This window comes from Platalea leucorodia, assembly GCF_965183815.1.
Source record: "Platalea leucorodia genome assembly, chromosome: 4".
Taxonomy (NCBI): domain Eukaryota; kingdom Metazoa; phylum Chordata; class Aves; order Pelecaniformes; family Threskiornithidae; genus Platalea; species Platalea leucorodia.
The window spans coordinates 92,196,263-92,216,449 of record NC_138826.1 but is presented as its reverse complement, the minus strand read 5'-3'; the positions used below and the strand labels follow the sequence as shown (position 1 = coordinate 92,216,449).

The window sequence follows — 20,187 nt, the reverse complement described above, 5'->3', positions numbered from 1 at the left end:
CCTATGGGCTGGACTTGCAGAAGGACTACATCTCCCAGCTTGTGACAGGGCACTTCATCTCAGAGCGAGGTCCAATGTGTGCTTTGTGACTGCATATACAATAATGAGCAACACAGTCCAGCAGTTGGGCTTATACTAAATTAACAAACTGTAGAGCTGCAATTTTTTTAAGACGGTTTGGTAATGAAATGCGATATCGTACCGAATGACCTGAAACAAAATGTTTGCCATTATTCTGAAAAGCTAAGAGGAAGAATTACATCATGGGAATGCTAGATAGTTATATTTCTAATTTGTTTATTTGTATGACAGAAGATGTTTGAGATATTTTGGAGTAACTTATTTCAAGAGTTTTAATTCAACGGAAAATTCTGAGACTTGAAATTTTTATTTCAGCTTGGGAATAAAATGGATGTTAAAGCATAAGTGTTTCATGCAATGCTAGTTCTAATTTTATGTATTGTTCCTTAAAAATCAAATAGCATGTCACAAAGATAGTACATGTGGGAGTGATTCTCTTGTCTTTCACGCAGTGCCATAGTTTATACCTGTGCAAAGAGTGTGCAACGTTATATAAACCATTGCCATTATGATTTAGAAGCTTTTCATATTTATTTACTCAAATGTAAACAGAAACCTGAGTGCAAAGCACTTGACCCTATGCTCAGAGAAACAGAGCTGAAGTGGCATATGGGATTAAGACAAGAACAAATTCGTATCATAGAATTTCTTCTGGACCATTTCTCCTGATGTTATAAAAAATTTACCTGACAAGGTGTGCAGATATACCTATTTCCTAGATCAGTCAACTTTCTAACCAATTGCTTTTCAGTAAGATGTATTAAAACTCACTAAAGAAACATTGTTCCTCCTGTGGGAAGAAAATAATTCTTTCATTAGTAAACCTGAGTAATATTCAGCTCACAGGCACACATGTTAAATCCTTGCAGAAGTGGGTGCATTTCATTGGATTATTTTAACATGTTCTGGTGGAAGAATATCAACATAACTCCTTAGATGAAATGTGGCTTCAGGAGTGCATGATGTTTAGGCAGCATCTGTAATACAAATCATGAGAAGCCTATATTTTAATGGGCCTTAATTTATTTTGAATTTATGATGCATTACAATCATTAGAAGTAAGCTGCTTGACATTACTCGCTGGACAATAAAGTTTCTGCCAGTGGCGGGTTGTTTTATTTCTTCACACTAGGTAAGAAAATACACCTGGTTCAAAAGCCACATAAATATTATCTTCAAGTACAGTAAGATGGCACTAGGTCACCAAGCCACTTCATGTTGCTTTTTGCAGCAGAGCTCAAATATTCCTGGCTTGTGTAAGCAGACCCCATCTAGGCTTCCCCCACCTCCATCCCCCCATTTTCAGAAGACCTCGTCTATGGAGATGTATCCTGTGCTGCTAAAGGACTGTGTAGACAACATTATACCTGTTGTTTCCTCTCTAGTCCAGGGAAAACACAAATGCCATAAAGACCTTTGCCCAAGTCCCTCATAATATATTCCTTTTCCACTGCTGAAGTCCCAGGCTTCCTCTACTAATTTTTCATTATTCTTTCACTCCTAACTTGGTTATATATTATGAAATATTGTTTTCATAGGGGAAGGCATACTTTCCCCCTCATTAAAGGAAGTCATCCTGTTTTGATTGATTACAGTCCATGGAAGGTGTGTTTGTTGATCCAGTCCAGAAAAGAAATGGCACATGACTATACATAGAATACACCTAAAAATTTGAAAGACCTATCAGGTAAAGCTCTTTCCATTGCAGATGGAAATCTAAAGGTGCCAACTTGATGACAAATTCAACTCTGATGACAAAAAGTCTGTGAGCTGGGTATGGGAATATGCAAAGATAAACTGACATCCGCTCAGAAAATATACAGAGATTAAAAAAATGTATCTGATTGCTCTTTCAATTCTACTGAACAGACTGTTATTCTCAGGCATGTGTATTTTGCTGTAAAAGGCTAGGGAGAAGCAAGGAAAAAAGAACAAGGAGAGAAGAGATTAGAACTCATTCTTAAATTTTTGGTTAATCAGTAAATATTTGCCTGAAGATTATTACTTTTAAAAAGCAGTAAATGTGGGTTGTCTAAAGTTTAAGTAAATTGGAAAATGTTCTGATCTGAACCTGTGGGATACTTTCAGAATTCTGGACCTGTTCACTAAGTTGTCTCCAAACATTCTGCTTCCTCTAGGGTGTAATAAAGGCTACTGATTCAGGCACGGCTGAAATAAAGAAATGCATTGAAAGATGGAAAACATTACATAACTCTTGTTACTGTTGTTAATCAAGAGGACAGTATTTTGATAACTTTTGGCTTTTCATTATTCTAGTTTTGTTTTTTTTTTCTTTATCTTTCTAGACATTTAACAGTTTATATTGCTTTTAGTCTTTTTGACCTGGAAGACAAAATACTGAGTGTTACCTTTACATATCATTCTATAATTTAACAGATTTTCTCAATATATATACATGTTATTTTTTCACTTGTCTGAAAACAGGAAAAAAACCCTATAAATGAACCCCCCTTAAAGATTATCACTTTTAATTGACAACTGAATGTAGTTGTGTCTTCCCCCACCCCAGTTTCTCAGTCTCCCCTTTTGCAAAATACTGGGAAAAATGCAAATTCTGTACCTGGTGTGATCCCATTAATATACTACCATTGTCCGCACTCTAAATACCTTAGGTGCCAAAACCTAATGAGAATGCTCAGTTCCCATTTTGTATGATATCTTTGAAACACAAATGCATTCCCTTCCCCCTTCACTTTCCTTTAACTTCCCCTTCCTCTTCCCTCTTCCCCCAGTATGTTGTGAACTAAATATTATTCCCATATTTACCTTACGCAGTTCTTCAGACATGGTCTAATTTAGAGGCTGTAAAAGAATTTGGGAAATTCCCAGTCTTAAGCTTCTAATCGTTACCACTGAAAGTCACCATATGCATTTTATTGCATATTATTAAAAATACAATTATAATGAGAATAATGATGAAATAATGTTCTAGAAAGATTTTTTTATAAAGTACATTTTAATCTTAATGACAAGTATGTGTTAAATAGCAAATGCATTTGGAAATAATCTTACAATGTTGTTGACAATGACCTAAATATGATGACTTCTCAGGACACTTCCAAGTTACAAATACATCCAGATTTATACTTCTCATTACATATATTCTGAATATGTAGATGAGATTTAATGATCCACTCATGATCCATAATTCACAGTAAGTGGTCCACGGAAACATCATAGGTAGTAGATTGAGTATTTTCAATTTGAAGTTTAATTATACAGTGCAAAATTGAGACCAGAAAGGAATATGATAAAGGAGCAACTAGGAAGAAGCATGTATCTTGTGCTTTCTCTGAAATTACATGTTATTGCCTGTAACAATATATAAGGAATCATTTCCAAGTTGAGCTAGTTATAGTATTATTCTGGAAGAAAACAAATAGACTCTAGGATGATGTGCGGGGTAAAAATGGGATATTGTATGAACATTGATATGATGGGCAATTTGTAAAAGACAGAGAAATCCCAATGACAATATTAATCTTAACTGAAGTTGGCTGAATTTTTTCACAGTGAATGCATTATCTAAAAAATGTAATTATTTGAGTTGCAGAGAATATACCCTACATTCATAAGAACTACTAAATAGCCTGTGCAAGGTCTTCTGAAAGTGTATGCTATGACTTTTTGCTCTCTGTGATGTCTGCTAGGCTTCCGAATGACAAAGTATTGTTCTGCTTCCAGGAAAAGTAGCCAGAGATTTTTAAGAAGGTGTATAAAAATCATGAATGATAATAGGGAATAATAAATAGGAAGTGGTGAGTAATGAACATTTATGAATATTGTGTTGACATGTGCATACAGAGATTTGTAGAAAAGACAGTCATTCCTCAAAGAGGAAGAAAAAAAAAAAAAGGAAATATTTGTCACTAGCTAATAACATGGTTTAGGAAAATGTCTATGAAGAATTAAAATAAATATTTGCAAGCACTGTTTGTTTTGCCTTTTTTTTTTTTTTTCTTCTCAACAATTAGCTCTGAGATTAACAACATATGTCTTATTTTCAAGTTGCTATAATTGTAGTTGTGACAATGGTATACTGTAACCTCTGTCTTTCTTTTCAGTTTTATGATCTGCAACAATACAGAAAATCGTCCTCCCTTTGTAACAGCAGAATATACAGAACCTGTTTGGCAATCTGGTTTACACAGTTAGCAAGCTGTAAGGACGTTTTATAGCTAAAAATTGTAATCTGCTTTGGCAAGGCACAAAGTACTAAACACTGTCATCTTCAGTTACAAACTTTTAAGTTCTTTGAACTTGAAAGACTGAGTTCAGAAGTTTCCAGGTGAAAAATATTTGTAAATGGCATAAGTACTTTCTATTATCCCAGGAAAAAACAACTCATTTATATCATTAGGAGTCCCACAATCAGTTGAGGAAAAGTGGTGGGGCTTTTTTTGTTTTTTATGTGTGTGTGTGTGCATTTGTGTGAATATGTAGTCTGTATGTCTTGGCATAGCAGTTTTTAGTAAGATTATTTTTGAGATAGAAAAACTAGTAGAAATCCTGGATAGCTATAAATGAACCTCTAGTTTTGGATTAGTATTAATTTTCCTTTGTTCCCTGAAAGCAGGCATATTAGACAGGATTTCTTTTAATCTTTTCAGAAATGCGATGCTTCTTTCAGTACAAGTGCTCAAACACAGATATTACCAAATTGAACTTTCTTTCACTTGCAACCGTCCACAGAGAAAGAAGGAGATGAACGGATAACACGTCAAGGATGAGACCTGTGGAAGAAAACCACTAAATATTTTCATTGGAGCATTTCTATACTTAGAGTTATGCCTCCTGAAATTCCTGGTGAAACCCTGAAAAGGATATAAATTTAGTGAAGTTTATTATTAATACCTTCATATTAACTACTGCTATAGAGAATCATATTTACTAATATTTATATATTAGTGTTATTATCTTTACTGTATTTCTGGAGAGGAAAAATGAGTAACTCCTTGTTTGGTTTTTCATTTGAAGGAGAAGTAACTTTTAATGGCACAGGTCCATTGTGTGTGTCAGCAGTAATAATATTTAGGTGAAATCCCCAGCACATTTTTTTGGGTCTGAAAAGCTGTTTAAATTTAAGATTCATGCAAGCCTCTGAGTCCTGAGGAGTTAATTGTGGTTAAAGACTAAACTTTAAAAAGTCATTGTCTTTTCTTCTGCAGGGAACTTTCTTTAATTCTTCCAAGTACCTCATAATGGCCATTGAATTTTCTAATGTTCATGTTGATACACTACATGACATTTAGTGCTTAAGTTACAAGCTGGTTGCATCAGTTTTCTGAGAAGAATAGAACATTTTTTTGAGAAGACCGTTAGCAATGCACATACTGTGTGCTGATGCTGTTTCCAGCTGTCCCCGTTACAGAGGCATGCAGGCCACTTTGTGAAAAATATGTGCCTGGTATTACAATATCTCTATTTATATGCATCTCTCTTGTAGGTGCTTTGGTTCCATCTCGTCATTGGCTTGTTCCCTCCTTTCTTCTTTCTTGTTTCTTGCCTTTTTCCAAGTTCAAAGACTAGTTTCTGCAAATATCTATGCATAGGCTCCACTTTACTCAGTGATACTGAAGGTAACAGGAATACAAATATAAGGAAAGTTTAAAAAAAAATGCTGAAATATTTTGCTGCATCTGATTTCATTTCACAATAAATGTGTCAACGTGAAATTTGGGCAATTAATTTTGAGACAGAACTTTTTTTTGTAGTCCGTGACCATAAATGTTTCTGAAAACTGCTGAGTGTTCAGCAGTTCATAGAATTACACTAATTTCCTATTAAATATTATGAAGTTTCATATTGCTAATTTCAAAAAAAAGTCATAAATCGTCTTAAAGTCTTCTGCTTTCTGATCAAGTGTTTTAGCCTTTTATGAGAAAAATTCTGTAGCAGAGCATGCAAAAAAAAATTAATATAAAGCATTGATATATGTCCATATAAATAATAATCAGCATGGCTGTGCCTTGATTAAAAACTGGGCAATTTTCCAACTTTTTTAAATTCATAGATATAGAGTAATTTGCTAACTTGAAGATGTTTTCTAAATTACATGGTCCATAACTCCATACACATTTGCACCCTAGCAAACAAGAAAAAAAGCTGTAAGCCAAACAACAGCTTTAATCAAAATACATAATGCCCTTGGTTCATCACTGGAAAAAAAAAACAAAACAAAACAAAACAAAAAAAACCAAAAAAACCCAAAATACCAAAACAGATCAAGGATCTGTAATTTCTACATAAAAGCAAGACATTTAGAGCAAGCACCAGCACAACTGAGCACTTATTTCGTTTCTTCTGAACATTTAAGGAAAAATACAGCTCATATTTGCAGCCGGACATACGTGTTCCTGACTTGAGCATGTCAGTTCAAAATTATCAGATGTAACCTTTTGGGAGGAGGACCCATGAAGAAGCAGCCAGTGTGTTGAGGGACTCTGCCATCAGCCGGGCTCCTATGGGTTACCACACATGATTACTGTATTTCTTATAAAAGTCCTAAGGAATATCTGAAGGTCAAATTAATCCTCAAAAGTAATCAAAAGATAGAAACTTGAATTCAAGGATCCTTTAGGACACAAGTGAGAATGTGTGCAGTCAGGGTAATGACACTGAGGAAATGGAGTTAGAGGAGGGGAAGTGGTGAGCAAAGTGTGATGGATGGTTGAACGACTGACTGCTTACTCCCCGGCATGCTGTGCTTTCAGCTGCTGAGCTGTCTTAACTCATAGTTTAGCGACCCTATCTCAATGTTAGCCATTTCTTTTTGGTGATATTTACTGCAAGAGCGTTTTTTCTCTTCACTTTTTGTCGAGGTTACTATATTATCTAGGTTTATGAAATCAGTGCAACCAGTTGTAAATGTTATATGAAATGGAAAAAAAAATACTGCCAAATGCACAGAGGAAGTACAGAGAAAGCTTTCCAATGATTCTTGAACTGTTGCCTTCATTGCTGTTACACAAACACAGAGGATATGTCAGAAACACAGGTTACCATTTCCAGAAATGTGATAAGGAGTCTAACACAAAAATAGTTGCATGACATCTTAATATTTTCAATGTCATTGATACTTTTTTGGATTTTTTTCTGTCTGCCTTCTCTAAATGGCTATCCAAGAGTACTAAAAGTATTTAGCCAAATGTTTTTGAATTAGAGTTAAGATTGTCCAGAACGCTCAGTATTTTGACTTAGTCCTGTTTGAGAAAAACAGCATATTTTTAAAGCATTTATCAACTTAATGAACAGGTTTTAAACATGATCAGAATAAATTCTGAGTTGCTTTTCCTCTGGATGCCAAAGATGACATTTCAATAGCAGTACTAAGTACTTGCTTAAAGCATTTGTGGTTGAACTAATTGTTTGAAAGTGAAAGATAAGGCTCTACTTTAGCAAAATTTTGGTCATACTTCGCCAAACAAAATAAATCAGCTACTGCAAGTGGATTTTACATTTTGGAAAACAAAAACAAAAAAAAAAAAAAAAAAGAAAAAGAAAGAGGAAAAGGAAAAAAAAAAAGAAGAAGAAAAAGGAAAAGAAAAGAAAAAGAAGAAAAAGAAAAAGAAAAGGAAAAAAAGAAGAAAAAGAAAAAAATGTCTGACTGATACTAGCAAGTAGTTTACCCTAATGTTAATTCTTGGAGCTCCTCAGGCTTTTCCAGCCTTGTAGGAAACAGAAATAAAAAATAAAGCTGGACTGGAAAGATAGCTGCATTGACTCTGCCGAGCAGATGGCTGAAAATGTACTTGTGTTTAAATCACTTGACTTGACAGGATGCAATCTACAATATTGCATTAGTGCAACTTGAAATATTATTATTGCATTTATTTTCAACTTCTTTCAGCAATTCACTTTATTTAAATAAATGTCATATTGTTCAGACTGAGTCATTTCAGGTTGCTTTGGATCAATAACACTATGAACACTGTACGACATTGTCAATATATGTTTAAAAAAATTACCTTTACATTAGGAAGGTTCATCTCTAGTTCCATACTAAAAATAATGCAGGTAGCAAAATAAAAAGCATAAATGCACTGGCTGTATGTGAAACAAATTACAGATGTGAATTATCTTTAATTACATCACTGTATTATAGCAGTGAGAAATCAAACCAGGAGAAATAAATACTAAAACCTAGATGATATACTTTTAAAAGAAACTTTCATTCCTACAGTGAATATAAATATAGAATAGACCCGAAGATGACCTCATTATGGTAATAAAAGACAATTATGGCAGCTTGATACTACTACAAACCAATCCCTAGTATTCTAACCATTCTGACTAGTTATTATACATTTAAGTTGCAGAATATTTTTTCATCCTTCACAGAAAGTGGTGTCTATTTACAGGAGAACTGTCTAAAGTAATAATTTTTTTTTTTTCATTTTGGTAAGAAAAAACTTCATGGAAAAGTGGAAAGGCAGCAAGAATTCTAGTGTCCTAGATTCTCTTCCTCTTATAAATTAGTATAGTATACCTAATACATTTGAACTTATAAATGTTATTCTATCTGAGAGCTCAGAAAGGTATAGATTTTATGCCAAATAAATCTTCCTTTATTCTATTTCATGGCCTTAAAACTGATCTGCCTGTACTATTATCTCAAGGTATTATGAAATGGAAATACTGTTATCTTGTTTGCATCCTTTAAGCTTTTAGAGATACTAGTTATAAAGTTGTTGCATTGTCTCCAGAGTCAGACCATTTTTTGAAGTGTATATTTTCTTAGGGCTGAAAAAAGCAAATAAATGGATAGATGTGTTTATATGAGTGTGTGTGTGTATCTCTGAGAATGTAACTATATGAGAAAGAATATTAAATTTATAGTGCATAGTTTGAGCTCTATTCATTTCACAAAAAATAACAAGCAGTACATTTCTTTAAAAAAGAAACTTTAATGTTTGAGTTATGTTTAAACCATATTAGCACAATAAGCATCTTTTAAGAGGAAAAAAGTGATTATGTCTTCAAACATCTGCTTTTTAAATGTACTTATTATTCAGTTATGTAGTCTCTTTTATTGCTTTTCATTTACAACAGTATGGCTTAGCAGAAGAAGGAAGATTTTAATGATGATTGAAAAGTTAAACTTCGAAGTGAGAGGAAAATATGGATTATTGCTACCTTTGTTATTATAAGAAATAATTAATCTCATTTGTAAGCAATATGTTTCTTCTGAGAGGTCTTGGTATTCACTGAAGACCAGTGAAAGCAGCTTTGTTCTCACATTTTGCACAATACAGATGTGCAAGTGAATGTTCTGCTGAGCCATCAAAACAGAACATAGGTGTCACATTATTATAGGCTTTGTACAAAACATCATAAACAGCTCCCAAATGCATCAGTGTCTGCTCCCATAGCTGAAATGACTTTTGTCATCTTTCCCTTGACATACGATGAAGAATGTGAAAAGATGCTATTTTTTCTTGTCTTCTAAAGCATTTGTGTCCTGCTTCTCAGCCCTTCCTGAAACTGTTCTTCAGTGGCACTGGTTACAGTTGCTGTCTTATTCCTTCTCACAGTCTGGTCATTTGCCTCAAACAGAAAGATATAAAACAAAAATACAGCCAGGAGTCTGTTAGCATATTATGATAATGGTCTTAAATTTGGTTTAGGGAGTGTATAGTCTTTTGTGGCTGATGGTTTGTAGGTGCTAAGGGAGAGATCAGAGTAAATATTCTTGTGGGCTTCCTGACTTAACATCTGTTATGTAGTTACTTCAAGCTTCGGAGAAGTAGACTCAGAGATCCAACAGTCCTTTAGTGCATTAACGTGCATTTATGTATAGCATGATTTTGGCAGTATTATAGTACTTAAACAGCTTAATCTTCCTTCTGCTAGAAAGAAAAAATATGTAAGGAATATACATACATGCTGGCATGTGAGCATTGCTTAAATAATTGTAGAAGCTATTAGATGTGAAATGAAATTTGTGCATGGCTATAAAACGTATGATGGCAGGCAAACAGCTGGAATTTATGGAGATTCATATATGTTAAGGTATGAATATGCATAATTTTATGAGACTCCAAAACCAAGTATATATGCAGATGTCAAGAAAATGTTAATGTTTAACTTACTCATCAGATTGGAAGGATTCCTAGATAACTTAGGAAGTAAGCTTAAACTAACTTTATGGCTTATAGAACAATTAATATTTCCCACGTGCACAAATTTTAAATCTAAATACTAGAACATACGAAAAGAAATACCAAAATTAAATGGAGCTCCCTGCAATAGACATCATTAACATAAGGAAAACATCACAAAGAGAATATTATGTTTAAAGGAATTTTAAATTCATAATACATTCCAGATTTAGGTAACTTGAAAGTACAGATCTCAGACCCATCACACAGCTTTGTCTTTCCTCTGGTGTGTTCATCCACTGCCTACCTAAATTAACACATCCATATTTGACCTCTAGCTACCATGTCTTGTAGGTGAGGCTAACATTGCATGCTTTGATCTGAAAAGCTGTAACTTACAGTCCTGACCTAACTGCCACAGTTAAGATCCACAGAGGTACAGTTTTCTTGTTCCTAATAAAGAACTGTTCACAAAATGATCTTCCTCAAAGGACTGTACTACAAAACTTGCCATTTCTGGACAGCCCGCTAAAAACCTAACCAACCAAAGACCAAAACCAAACCTTTTCCCCAAACCCCTAAACAAACAAGAACGTGGCTCATTTTCCTGTTCTGCAGGAGAAGGAAAGAAGGATTGATGGAATAGTATTAAAGAATATGATTATCATAGTCAGTACTCTGCTGGGGGTGAATATTACAGTAAAGCTCATCTTTGTCCTTGATTAGGGTTGGAAAACTTTGTCAGTGCTGTGCAATGCTGTCTTTTTGATCCATAGTTTTATTTAAAATGCTAACAATATAGCAATATTGCACAACAATCTTTTTAAATGCCGTTCCTCTCTTTCCAACACTTGATAGTCTGCTATGTGTGGATTTACCTCATTTTTTTTCATTTGGTCTCACACTATCCTTCTGACTTTTCACGCTGTCTTTGTTTAATGAGAAAAGAAACAGACTGCTAACAGGTCTATCTACATAATAACTGAAGTATTTGTATAAAGGTACAATTCAAGGTGTTGCCTGCAATAAATATATCTGTAAATAGTATGGTCAAATATTTACCTGCTATGACACCTCTTTCCTACATTTTTTTCTAAGGACCAGTAAAGGAACATTTTAAGTAAGACTACAGCAAGGCAACATTTATTACAGCAGTAATTTGGAGGGAGGTCAGAATGTTAACAAATACTGCACAGACTTCATTTACAATTTTGTAAATACTTCCATCTCATCACAGGAAAAGGAACTTGAAAATAATTTTTAAAATCATTATTTTGGTATCTTTGAAGTGAAATAGTGTTAATGTGTTTATCAATGATAACAAAGCTGTTTTTTTTTTTTTTTTCAGAAAACTGCCTTTAATTTATTTTCAAAAATACAAATATTAATTGACATAGGGATGAAACTTTTTGCTTTGAGTTGAACATGAAGTTCAAGTAAAAAAGGAGCTTTTTTGACCCAGAGGAAATATTTGCATTGTTCGTGTATTTCAAAAAGGCTTTCTAATTCAAACATGAGCCAAACTGCAGATTATCCAAACATAGCTCCATGAATTCAAAAAATGTGATTAAAGTTATGCTTCAGCACAGTTATGAGAGCACAAGTTTATTAAGACAGGAGAAGTAAGCATGATATATTTGGGAAGTGTTTGGAGCATAATTTGTCCGTTCTTCATGTTTCACTGCTTTCTCCATATGGCCTCAAAGGAGAAACCACACCTTGTCACTGTTCTGCTCAGTGGTTGCCCCCAAATGGAAATAAAGAAGTGTTAAGTATCTCATAATATAAGCTGTCAGCAAAATGTTCTAGTGCTTCACATGTGATTTAAAGTCTTTTAATAAATCTCTGGGCTGTTGTATATTTGGTGGGCCATTCTATGCTGTGGATTTTCAAGTCTGTTGGTTTCAATATACGGTTATGCTTAAGCTGCATTTCAGTGAGCAGCAGAGCCTGGTCTCCTACATTTATGTGTCTGTAAGATGAGCCCTAATGCCTTCAGTCTGAGCATCCTTTACCTTCCCAGTAAAACAGCCACCCTGTTTATCCTCTATGCCCCTACCTATTTTGAACAGCACAGCTGCCTGGACAAGAAGATAGATTGCTTTTACTGGTGGAAAGCTGAGTGTATTGGCCAGTGTCTCTGCTGCCTGGACAGGGACTTCCTTTTTAGAACAGGTGCTGCCCTGGACTCCTTGTGACCAAAGCTATTTAATGAATGCACAAACTGTAAGATCTAAACATCACTCAAATCCTTGCTTTTCAGTCAAGTTAATTTCAAACTGACCTCTGGATTCACAAGCTATTAGAAAAGATAGGCAGACACAGGGCAACACTATTGTAGAAGCTTATTTCCATAAGGAAGTAAGCTAAAAATTGATCATTTGACATGAGCTTAAAACTTTTGTTGTTGATATGCAAGTAGTAATTAACCTTTACAGTACATCCATAATAATACTTTAATACTTCTAAGGTAATTCAAACAGTGGAGTCTAAAATAACACTGTACCTATGAAAATACACTTTTAAATTTGGTCGGTTTTGGCTTTTTCACATCATGGAGTTTCTGGCATTTATTCGTTTAGATATTTATAAAGAAAGAGACTTAAAACTGTTACCAGTACAGTGAATGATTTGCAGTGAAATCAAATGTAGAGCTTGGCATTTCACTTTATGCCAGGTGCCTGCTTTATCTTGAGTTTGAAATTTATTTCTTTTTATTATGTTTTTTTTTTTTATTTTATTTTTGAATTGGATAAGTTTAGTTATTGCAAAAGCAAGACTATTCATAATGGTTTGGGCCAAATATAGTGCAGTCAGATGGTATGCAGGTTTACCTAAAGAGCTTTGACAACCTCTTAATCTTGATATGTAGCACACCATCTATTCTAGTCACGGTCGTTTAAAAAACATATAATGCATGTCACGCTGAATTGCAGACTAGCTGTTTGTTTAGTATGGACGTAATTACACCATAAACTGAATTGCAGTTGGAACTGGAAAACGGACCTGTAGCAATATTTTCAAAGTTTATAGGTCTTTATGCTAAACCACATCTCAGATTTTCTCAGACAACCTATAGTCATCTTGCTGCCCTTTAACACTCCTTTCTGGATGAGGTAAGGGAAAACAAGCTTCAAAGGCCAGAGATTTACATTCTGATTGGCAATATTTTTAAGTCTACATGTAGTTTTAAGTAGGGGTCCAGGACATGCTACAGTATTAAGATCAGTTATTAGTTTGCTTTTCTGGATATTCCTCCTGCTCTGTGGAGTTTTGAGATCTGTCTCATACTTGAAATTCTTCAGTCCTTGCACTTTCAAAACTTCCATTGACAGAACTCAGTATTGATTGCTTGTGAACTGTAACAATCCCTCTTGCTTGTCTGATGTCTTTAATCTCTTGATCCATCTCCATGACTAATCAATATTTATATTGTCGTGGAGGCAATATATCCACATCCAGGCTCATGTGTCCTCAAACTCACGGAGTGTAAGACAAATTGGTATAGAAACAGATAAACATTTTCCGGGATGGAAGAGCAAGGCATTCCAACATATCCTAAACACAAAAATATGTATAATGGAGTTGCCTGTTACCTGTTAATATATTTTCTTTCTACCAACAGGTCCCATAAGCAGCATTTTGGTGAATAAGTATGGTAGCCGGCCTGTGATGATAGCAGGAGGTATCCTGTGCTCATTTGGTATGATTGCTTCCTCTTTTTGTAATAGCGTCCTGGAACTTTATCTATGTATTGGTGTTGTTGGAGGTAAGAGTCCTGTTTAAAAGGGATTATTATATTGTATTATATTGTAGTATTTCTAATACTGTTCTATCAATGAGCCTTGCTGATCAAGAACCCACTGTGCAAGACATTGTACAAATGCAAACCAAGAAGGTAGCAAGATCAGTTCGTTTCAGCTACCTGAACTATCTAATTCTTTAAATTAGCTGGTATGATGTTAAATTATTTCTTAGAATATTTCAGGAACAACTGATGATTTTATTCAATAAATGCTGTATGTATGTACTGTTCCACACTGCACTGTAATTATGGTATAAAAATTGATTGGCTTGTGACAGCACTTATTACAGTCATTTGTGTAGAATTTCACATTCATTCTTTTAGCTTTCAATCATGTTGCACTTCAAATGGGGTGGCAGAGGCTAGCAGAATTCTAGTAAAAATGCGAAAGCTAGTTCCAGCTTTCTGTAGGTTTGTACATACATATACTCTCACAGATAAGTATAACAACTTACAGTTTAATAGCTTTCTGTTTAAAATCCCCCAGGGTCAATCCCCAAATAAAATTATTCATATATCATCAAAGGCCTGGATATTACCTAAGGCAATGAACTAAAGTGATCATAAAGCCAGTAAATTAAATAGCCTCCTTATCAAAAGTTGTGGGTTTTTTTTAAACTACCTCCTCAGAATAAGGAAGGCAAGTGAGGTGAAATATTGGCAGGTAATAAATGAATGAGGTAATACTATATTCAAGCTAATCTGTCTTTATGTTGGGACTAAAGGAGTCCTTCTTTGTTCAGTGATTATTTCTTAAAGCTCTTATTTTTTACATCCTAAACTTGGGGCTCACTGAAAGAATAAAATCAGGGTCCAGGAATGGGCCTATCTGAGAAGAAAACTCCTGTGCCATCCAGCAGTTGCATAGCTACTTAGTCCTTATTGCCTAGATGTCTTAATGCAGAGAGAAAGCCTAGAGGTTTGGTTTATATGCTCAGCTGATGTGGATGGGTGGTCTGCTCCCATGCATGTCCTCTACAACTCTTCCACCTTTAGTAGTGACTTCCATACCTGGGGATGTGGCACTGAATGTGCTCCAAAATAATTAGCCATTTTAAGCTCTACTTTTGTACACAAGTTTGGTCTTAAATAGGGCTGGAAATAAGAAATGAGGAGATTTATGTATTTAAATACACCCTGCATTCATTGTAGCTGAGGTGACATTTAATAACTTTTGTGAAATGAGCCAAGAGAGGATTGCAGTATAGCTCAGAAAATATAAAAATGGTGAGTCAAGGTGCTGATACCATCATTCCTCTGTGATTCCCCTGTCTCTATCATTGTTGAAACACAACAAGGAGTTTTGGCTTTTATTGCAGTGCCATAGGGGAAATGGCAGAATGCCACCATGACATAGTCTTGGCATTAACACGCATGGACAGCAATGAAGCTGTATTTCATTCTCTGATGCTAGTTGGTTTGTCTTCATTGGGAATGACTGGATTAGATACTGGTCATTTTAAAAATAACTTGAAAGAGCTGTGATATGTTTTTTAGTGCATGACCTTCAATAATACTCTCTTTTATGTGTTGTTTAGGTCTTGGTTTAGCATTCAACTTACAGCCTGCCTTGACCATGATTGGCAAGTATTTCTATAAGAAGCGTCCCATTGCTAATGGATTGGCCATGGCTGGAAGTCCAGTGTTTCTGAGCACATTGGCACCTCTCAATCAATTCCTCTTTAATGCGTTTGGCTGGAAAGGAAGCTTTCTCATTCTGGGAGGACTTCTTTTGAACTGCTGTGTGGCTGGGTCACTTATGAGACCTGTTGGACCGAAAACAGTCCCTCCTGTGAAAAAAGATGTTGAAAAAGGCACAGGAGACTCTACCTTGCACAAAAACAACAAGAAGTCTTTTTGGCAAACTATGAATAAATATCTAGATCTGTCCCTCTTCAAACACCGAGGGTTTCTGATCTATTTGTCAGGAAATGTCATTATGTTTATTGGTTTCTTCGCTCCAATAGTGTTCTTGGCTCCTTATGCCAAGCACAAGGGAATTGATGAATATTCTGCTGCTTTTTTGCTATCTATCTTAGCCTTTGTAGACATGTTTGCTAGGCCTTCAATGGGACTCGTAGCAAACTCCAAGTTTATCCGGCCAAAGATTCAGTACTTTTTTAGTTTTGCTGTCTTCTACAATGGCGTCTGTCATATCTTGTGCCCTCTGGCAACAAATTACACTGGCTTGGTGATATATGCTGTATTTTTTGGGTTTGCATTTGGAATGGTTAGCAGCGTTCTTTTTGAGACATTGATGGACCTCGTTGGGGCTGCCAGATTTTCCAGTGCAGTTGGACTTGTCACCATCGTGGAATGTTGCCCTGTGCTCATAGGCCCTCCTCTAGGAGGTAAGAATCTCTTTTATTCCATTTTTTCAGACATTACAGCATAATCTTGCAATTTAGTGTTGAACTAATACAAACATTATTCTTAAAGTTATTTAATGTTTTCTGTGTGACTAGGAATGTATTGTAGCAGCAGTGCACTGCATAACTATCTTTGGACTTTACAGGTGCAGATCCACATGAGAATCTAAAGGCATACACTGTGTGCATGTGCAATAAATAGATTAAAAGCACATTTCTGCTGGCCCATATATCCATGTGATAAATGTATGTTTTCCTGCTAGCATGTAGCGCTAACTTTGCAGCCTTGATTTACGTGTATTCAGCTCCAATTTGCTCTTTGCCAACACAATTCTTACTCCCTTGAACTGGTCAAATCCACTGGTCAGTTTTTGTGAAGATCTCTCAGTGACTTATAGTTTTTTCTAACCTCACGGCAGCTAGAGGAGCACCCATGTAAATTTAAAATGGCAACTTTAGTTTGCCTAAACAGAGAGGACTGGCATTTCTAGAGAGAAGAAACCAGTAAGGAGGTGCCAGAAAGGACGGGGCATACTTAGCAGCCTAGGCAGGGTGTGTGCCTGGTGGGATTCCAGTGCAGTGCCGTGGAGCGTTGCGCCCTGGCATGATTTCACACCATAGCCTGCTCTCAGCCAGTCCTTTAGCCTGTTTCTATAGCCAACAGATATGTGTAAAGCAATTCAGAGTGTGAACCATCTTACATTGACTAAAGGATGGTAATGTTGCCAACTTGTCTCTTTTGAGTGTAAGGGGAGCTTAAAGGCAGCCTAGGTGTATAGCTTGGACTATTTTCATAACATTTAGGCTTCTAGCACCAAAAATGATGAAGAGTCTTATCTAAGGTATTTTCTGTTTGCTAGCTTTTTAGTCAGTATCTAGTAATACTGTCAGTAAGTTTTATAATCTTAAGATTTCTGATGATATAAGAGACTAAAGAAATAGAAGCTTAAATCTTACTGAAATGTGTCTGTTAAATGTGTATGATGTATGTTGCGGTGTAAGCTCAACAATAAGAAAATATAAAGATACTGAGATTACCAGCCTTGTGAACATACACTGTACCCACATAAGCAGAGCTACAAAAGTCAGTAAGATTGTATGTGCCTAAAACCATTTATAATTATCAAAGTATTTTAAGGATTACTCTCACTATTTGTATGAAAATAGCATTGTTGAGTGAAATTTTAAATATGCCAAAACAATTCCACTCACTTCAGTAAATAACATTTGTAAAAGTAAATGTTTAATAGTCCTCAAGATATTCCATATTTCCCTCATCTTTTAAAATACAAATTCATTTTGGTAATGGTAGAACAAAATATATTCTTCTCACACAGACTCTTCCTATGCCACCTAGTGGGGGCACTGAGCCTGTGGCCGCTGGAGTCCAGCCTTTTCAGTCAGGTTCTGAAATCAATATTAACTCCAAAGATACTAAATCTAATATTTATGGAGCAATAGCATATACAACTACTTATTTTTCAGTATATTAGCTTTGCAGAAATTTTGAAAAGCATGTGTTTGTGCTATAACTGTATGAATAATTGATTTATCTTGTTAAATAGAGACAACAAAGGGGATGAGCACGTGGAAAAGCTAAATTTCAAATATTATGCTGAAGTAATGTTAATGCAGAATTTCATTTTTAATGATCAGTTTTATGAGACTGCGCATCAATAAAAAAACAGTAAATTGTACTATTTACACTAATAGGTGAATTATACAGTTGCAGTGCTATTTGAGTTTTTTCCTAATACTAAGCTCGTGAAATAAAGAAAAGACTAAAATAATTTGATGGCTTGTAAATGTGTATCAGGTGAATAGGCTGGCCTTATGGCTTCAACCCAGTAAAAGCATCTAAATACATACTAAACTGAAGTGTGCAGGTTATCCTGTGAATTTCAATGATAGTCGAGCAGAGTTCAGAGCTAAATAGTTGGATACATACAAATGTTGATTTGGCAGTTGGGAAAATTTAGAAAAAAATAGCTCATAAAATGGAAGAACAGTTATATTTTATTTTCCTTATCATGACCAAGTTAATCTCAGAGCTGTGGATGTAATTTTTAGGTACAGGCTTCGGAGTTCAAAACTCAGCAGTTGAGCATGGTAGCTGAAAGGACAAGCCTTTCTATCTCTTTCACCAGTCATGGGAAAGTAAAGATGAAAAGCAAGCAGTTGATGCACAGTGACAGCAGTGTAAAAAGGCACATACCTCTTCATCCTATTGTCTGTATGCAGCCTCCGTGAGTGTCAGACAGTCACTCCAAAACAATAGGAAACAAAATTAGGAGGTGAATAAAATAAGACAATGAAAGAATGAAAATGAAAGAACTAAAAAACTGTCTGTCATTATTCGTTAAGCTTTACTTACTTTGTTCTTCAATATTTTATCATTGTCAGTGACTCCAATGACAATTGCTAGCTTGACTAATACAGGTTTTGTTAGAGTTCCACTATATATGTCAGACCATTTGAACAAGTTGAAAATGCTTTTCCAGTCCAGCTTCAAAACCAGGCAATATATAGGTATTTCTCCTAGGGAAAGATCTGGATTGTATTGGGTATTCTATTCTAAAGACTCTTCTTCTCTCTTCTTGTCTTTGTATTTCAGGTTGGTTAGTGGACGTTACTGGTGAATATCAGTACATGTATTTTGTCTGCGGAGTGATTGTGATTGTGGCCAGTATCTGGTTGTTCATTGGCAATGCCATTAACTACAGGCTTTTGGCAAAAGAAAAGAAGTTAGAAGATGAGAAGCAGAAAGCACAGAAGAATGCTGACTCAAAGGAAGCAGAACCATTAACAAACAATGAGAACGAAGATGCTGCCAGCAGAGCTGATAAAGCTCTTGAAGATCCTTCAGAAAGAGAAACCAATATTTAATCTGCAATACAGCTCAGAAGGCAACATTTATGACTTCCATTAGAAATATGTCTTCAAGACACAGGCCAGGTTTTGTGGTAATAATGATCAGTCACAATATTGGATGGGAACAGATTTTTGCCCTGTGGCAAGACTCTGAGTTAAATTACTATCTACAGTTTATTTATTTCAGTGATACAAAATTGAGATTACAGAGGTAGTGACTCCATGCAAATAAGTCCATCAGTCTATAGCTCTGGACAATCAAGAGTCAGGTAAACCAGACTATATATAAAGCCTTCCAATGACAAACAGTTTTGTTTTAAAAGTATATCTAATGCAAAAGTATCTCTTACTCCTATTTGTGAAGATACTTTGTGTTCATTTTTAGAGTACTGTTAAAGTCTGTTGAAATAATCTGCCCAAACTGTACTTACCACTAATACTAAAAAGAATATAAACTCAAAGATCTGTTTCAAAAGAGACAGAGTACCTGAGTGAATCACATTGAAACTTTTTTCTCTTCTGTATGCCCACTAGATCAAAAGGATACATTATGTCTGTATAAACAATTATAATATGGATGTAAAAGTTAAGGCTAGAAGATGAACAATTGGTGGGCACCATCTCTAAAACACAATAAACAGCTGAATTACAGTATATTCCAGAAGTTGTTTCCTCCTGTGACAGCTGACTACATTGTACTTCAACATACACATTGGAACACAAAGTACATTCAGACCTCACTAATTCAAACTAAGCTAAAATCTGCCTATACATAAAAGGATTTCAAACCAAGATTTACGTTGCTGACAAGAGTGGCAATTAGTTTGTTTGGTTATGTATTCCTGTATGGCTGAAGGAACTGGATTGGACTGTGAGCCTTCTTCCTAAAGGGACTAGATTCAGAACCTGCTGATGTTAAAAGGGTACTTACCCTTGGCTT

The 20,187-nt window shown here is 35.2% G+C and overlaps 1 protein-coding gene across 1 annotated transcript in view; it reads left to right on the top strand.

The window, feature by feature from the left end:
- Positions 1-19,262, top strand: part of SLC16A7 (solute carrier family 16 member 7) — a gene marked incomplete at both ends in the record, with an annotated part of 29,283 nt that extends 10,021 nt beyond the window's left edge. The window contains 3 exons of the mRNA XM_082309191.1: positions 13,828-13,971; positions 15,546-16,358; positions 18,991-19,262. Of these exons, the coding sequence (XP_082165317.1) occupies positions 13,828-13,971; positions 15,546-16,358; positions 18,991-19,262 (1,229 nt within the window). The remainder of the gene's footprint in view (positions 1-13,827; positions 13,972-15,545; positions 16,359-18,990) is intronic.
- Positions 19,263-20,187: the final 925 nt, after the last annotated feature.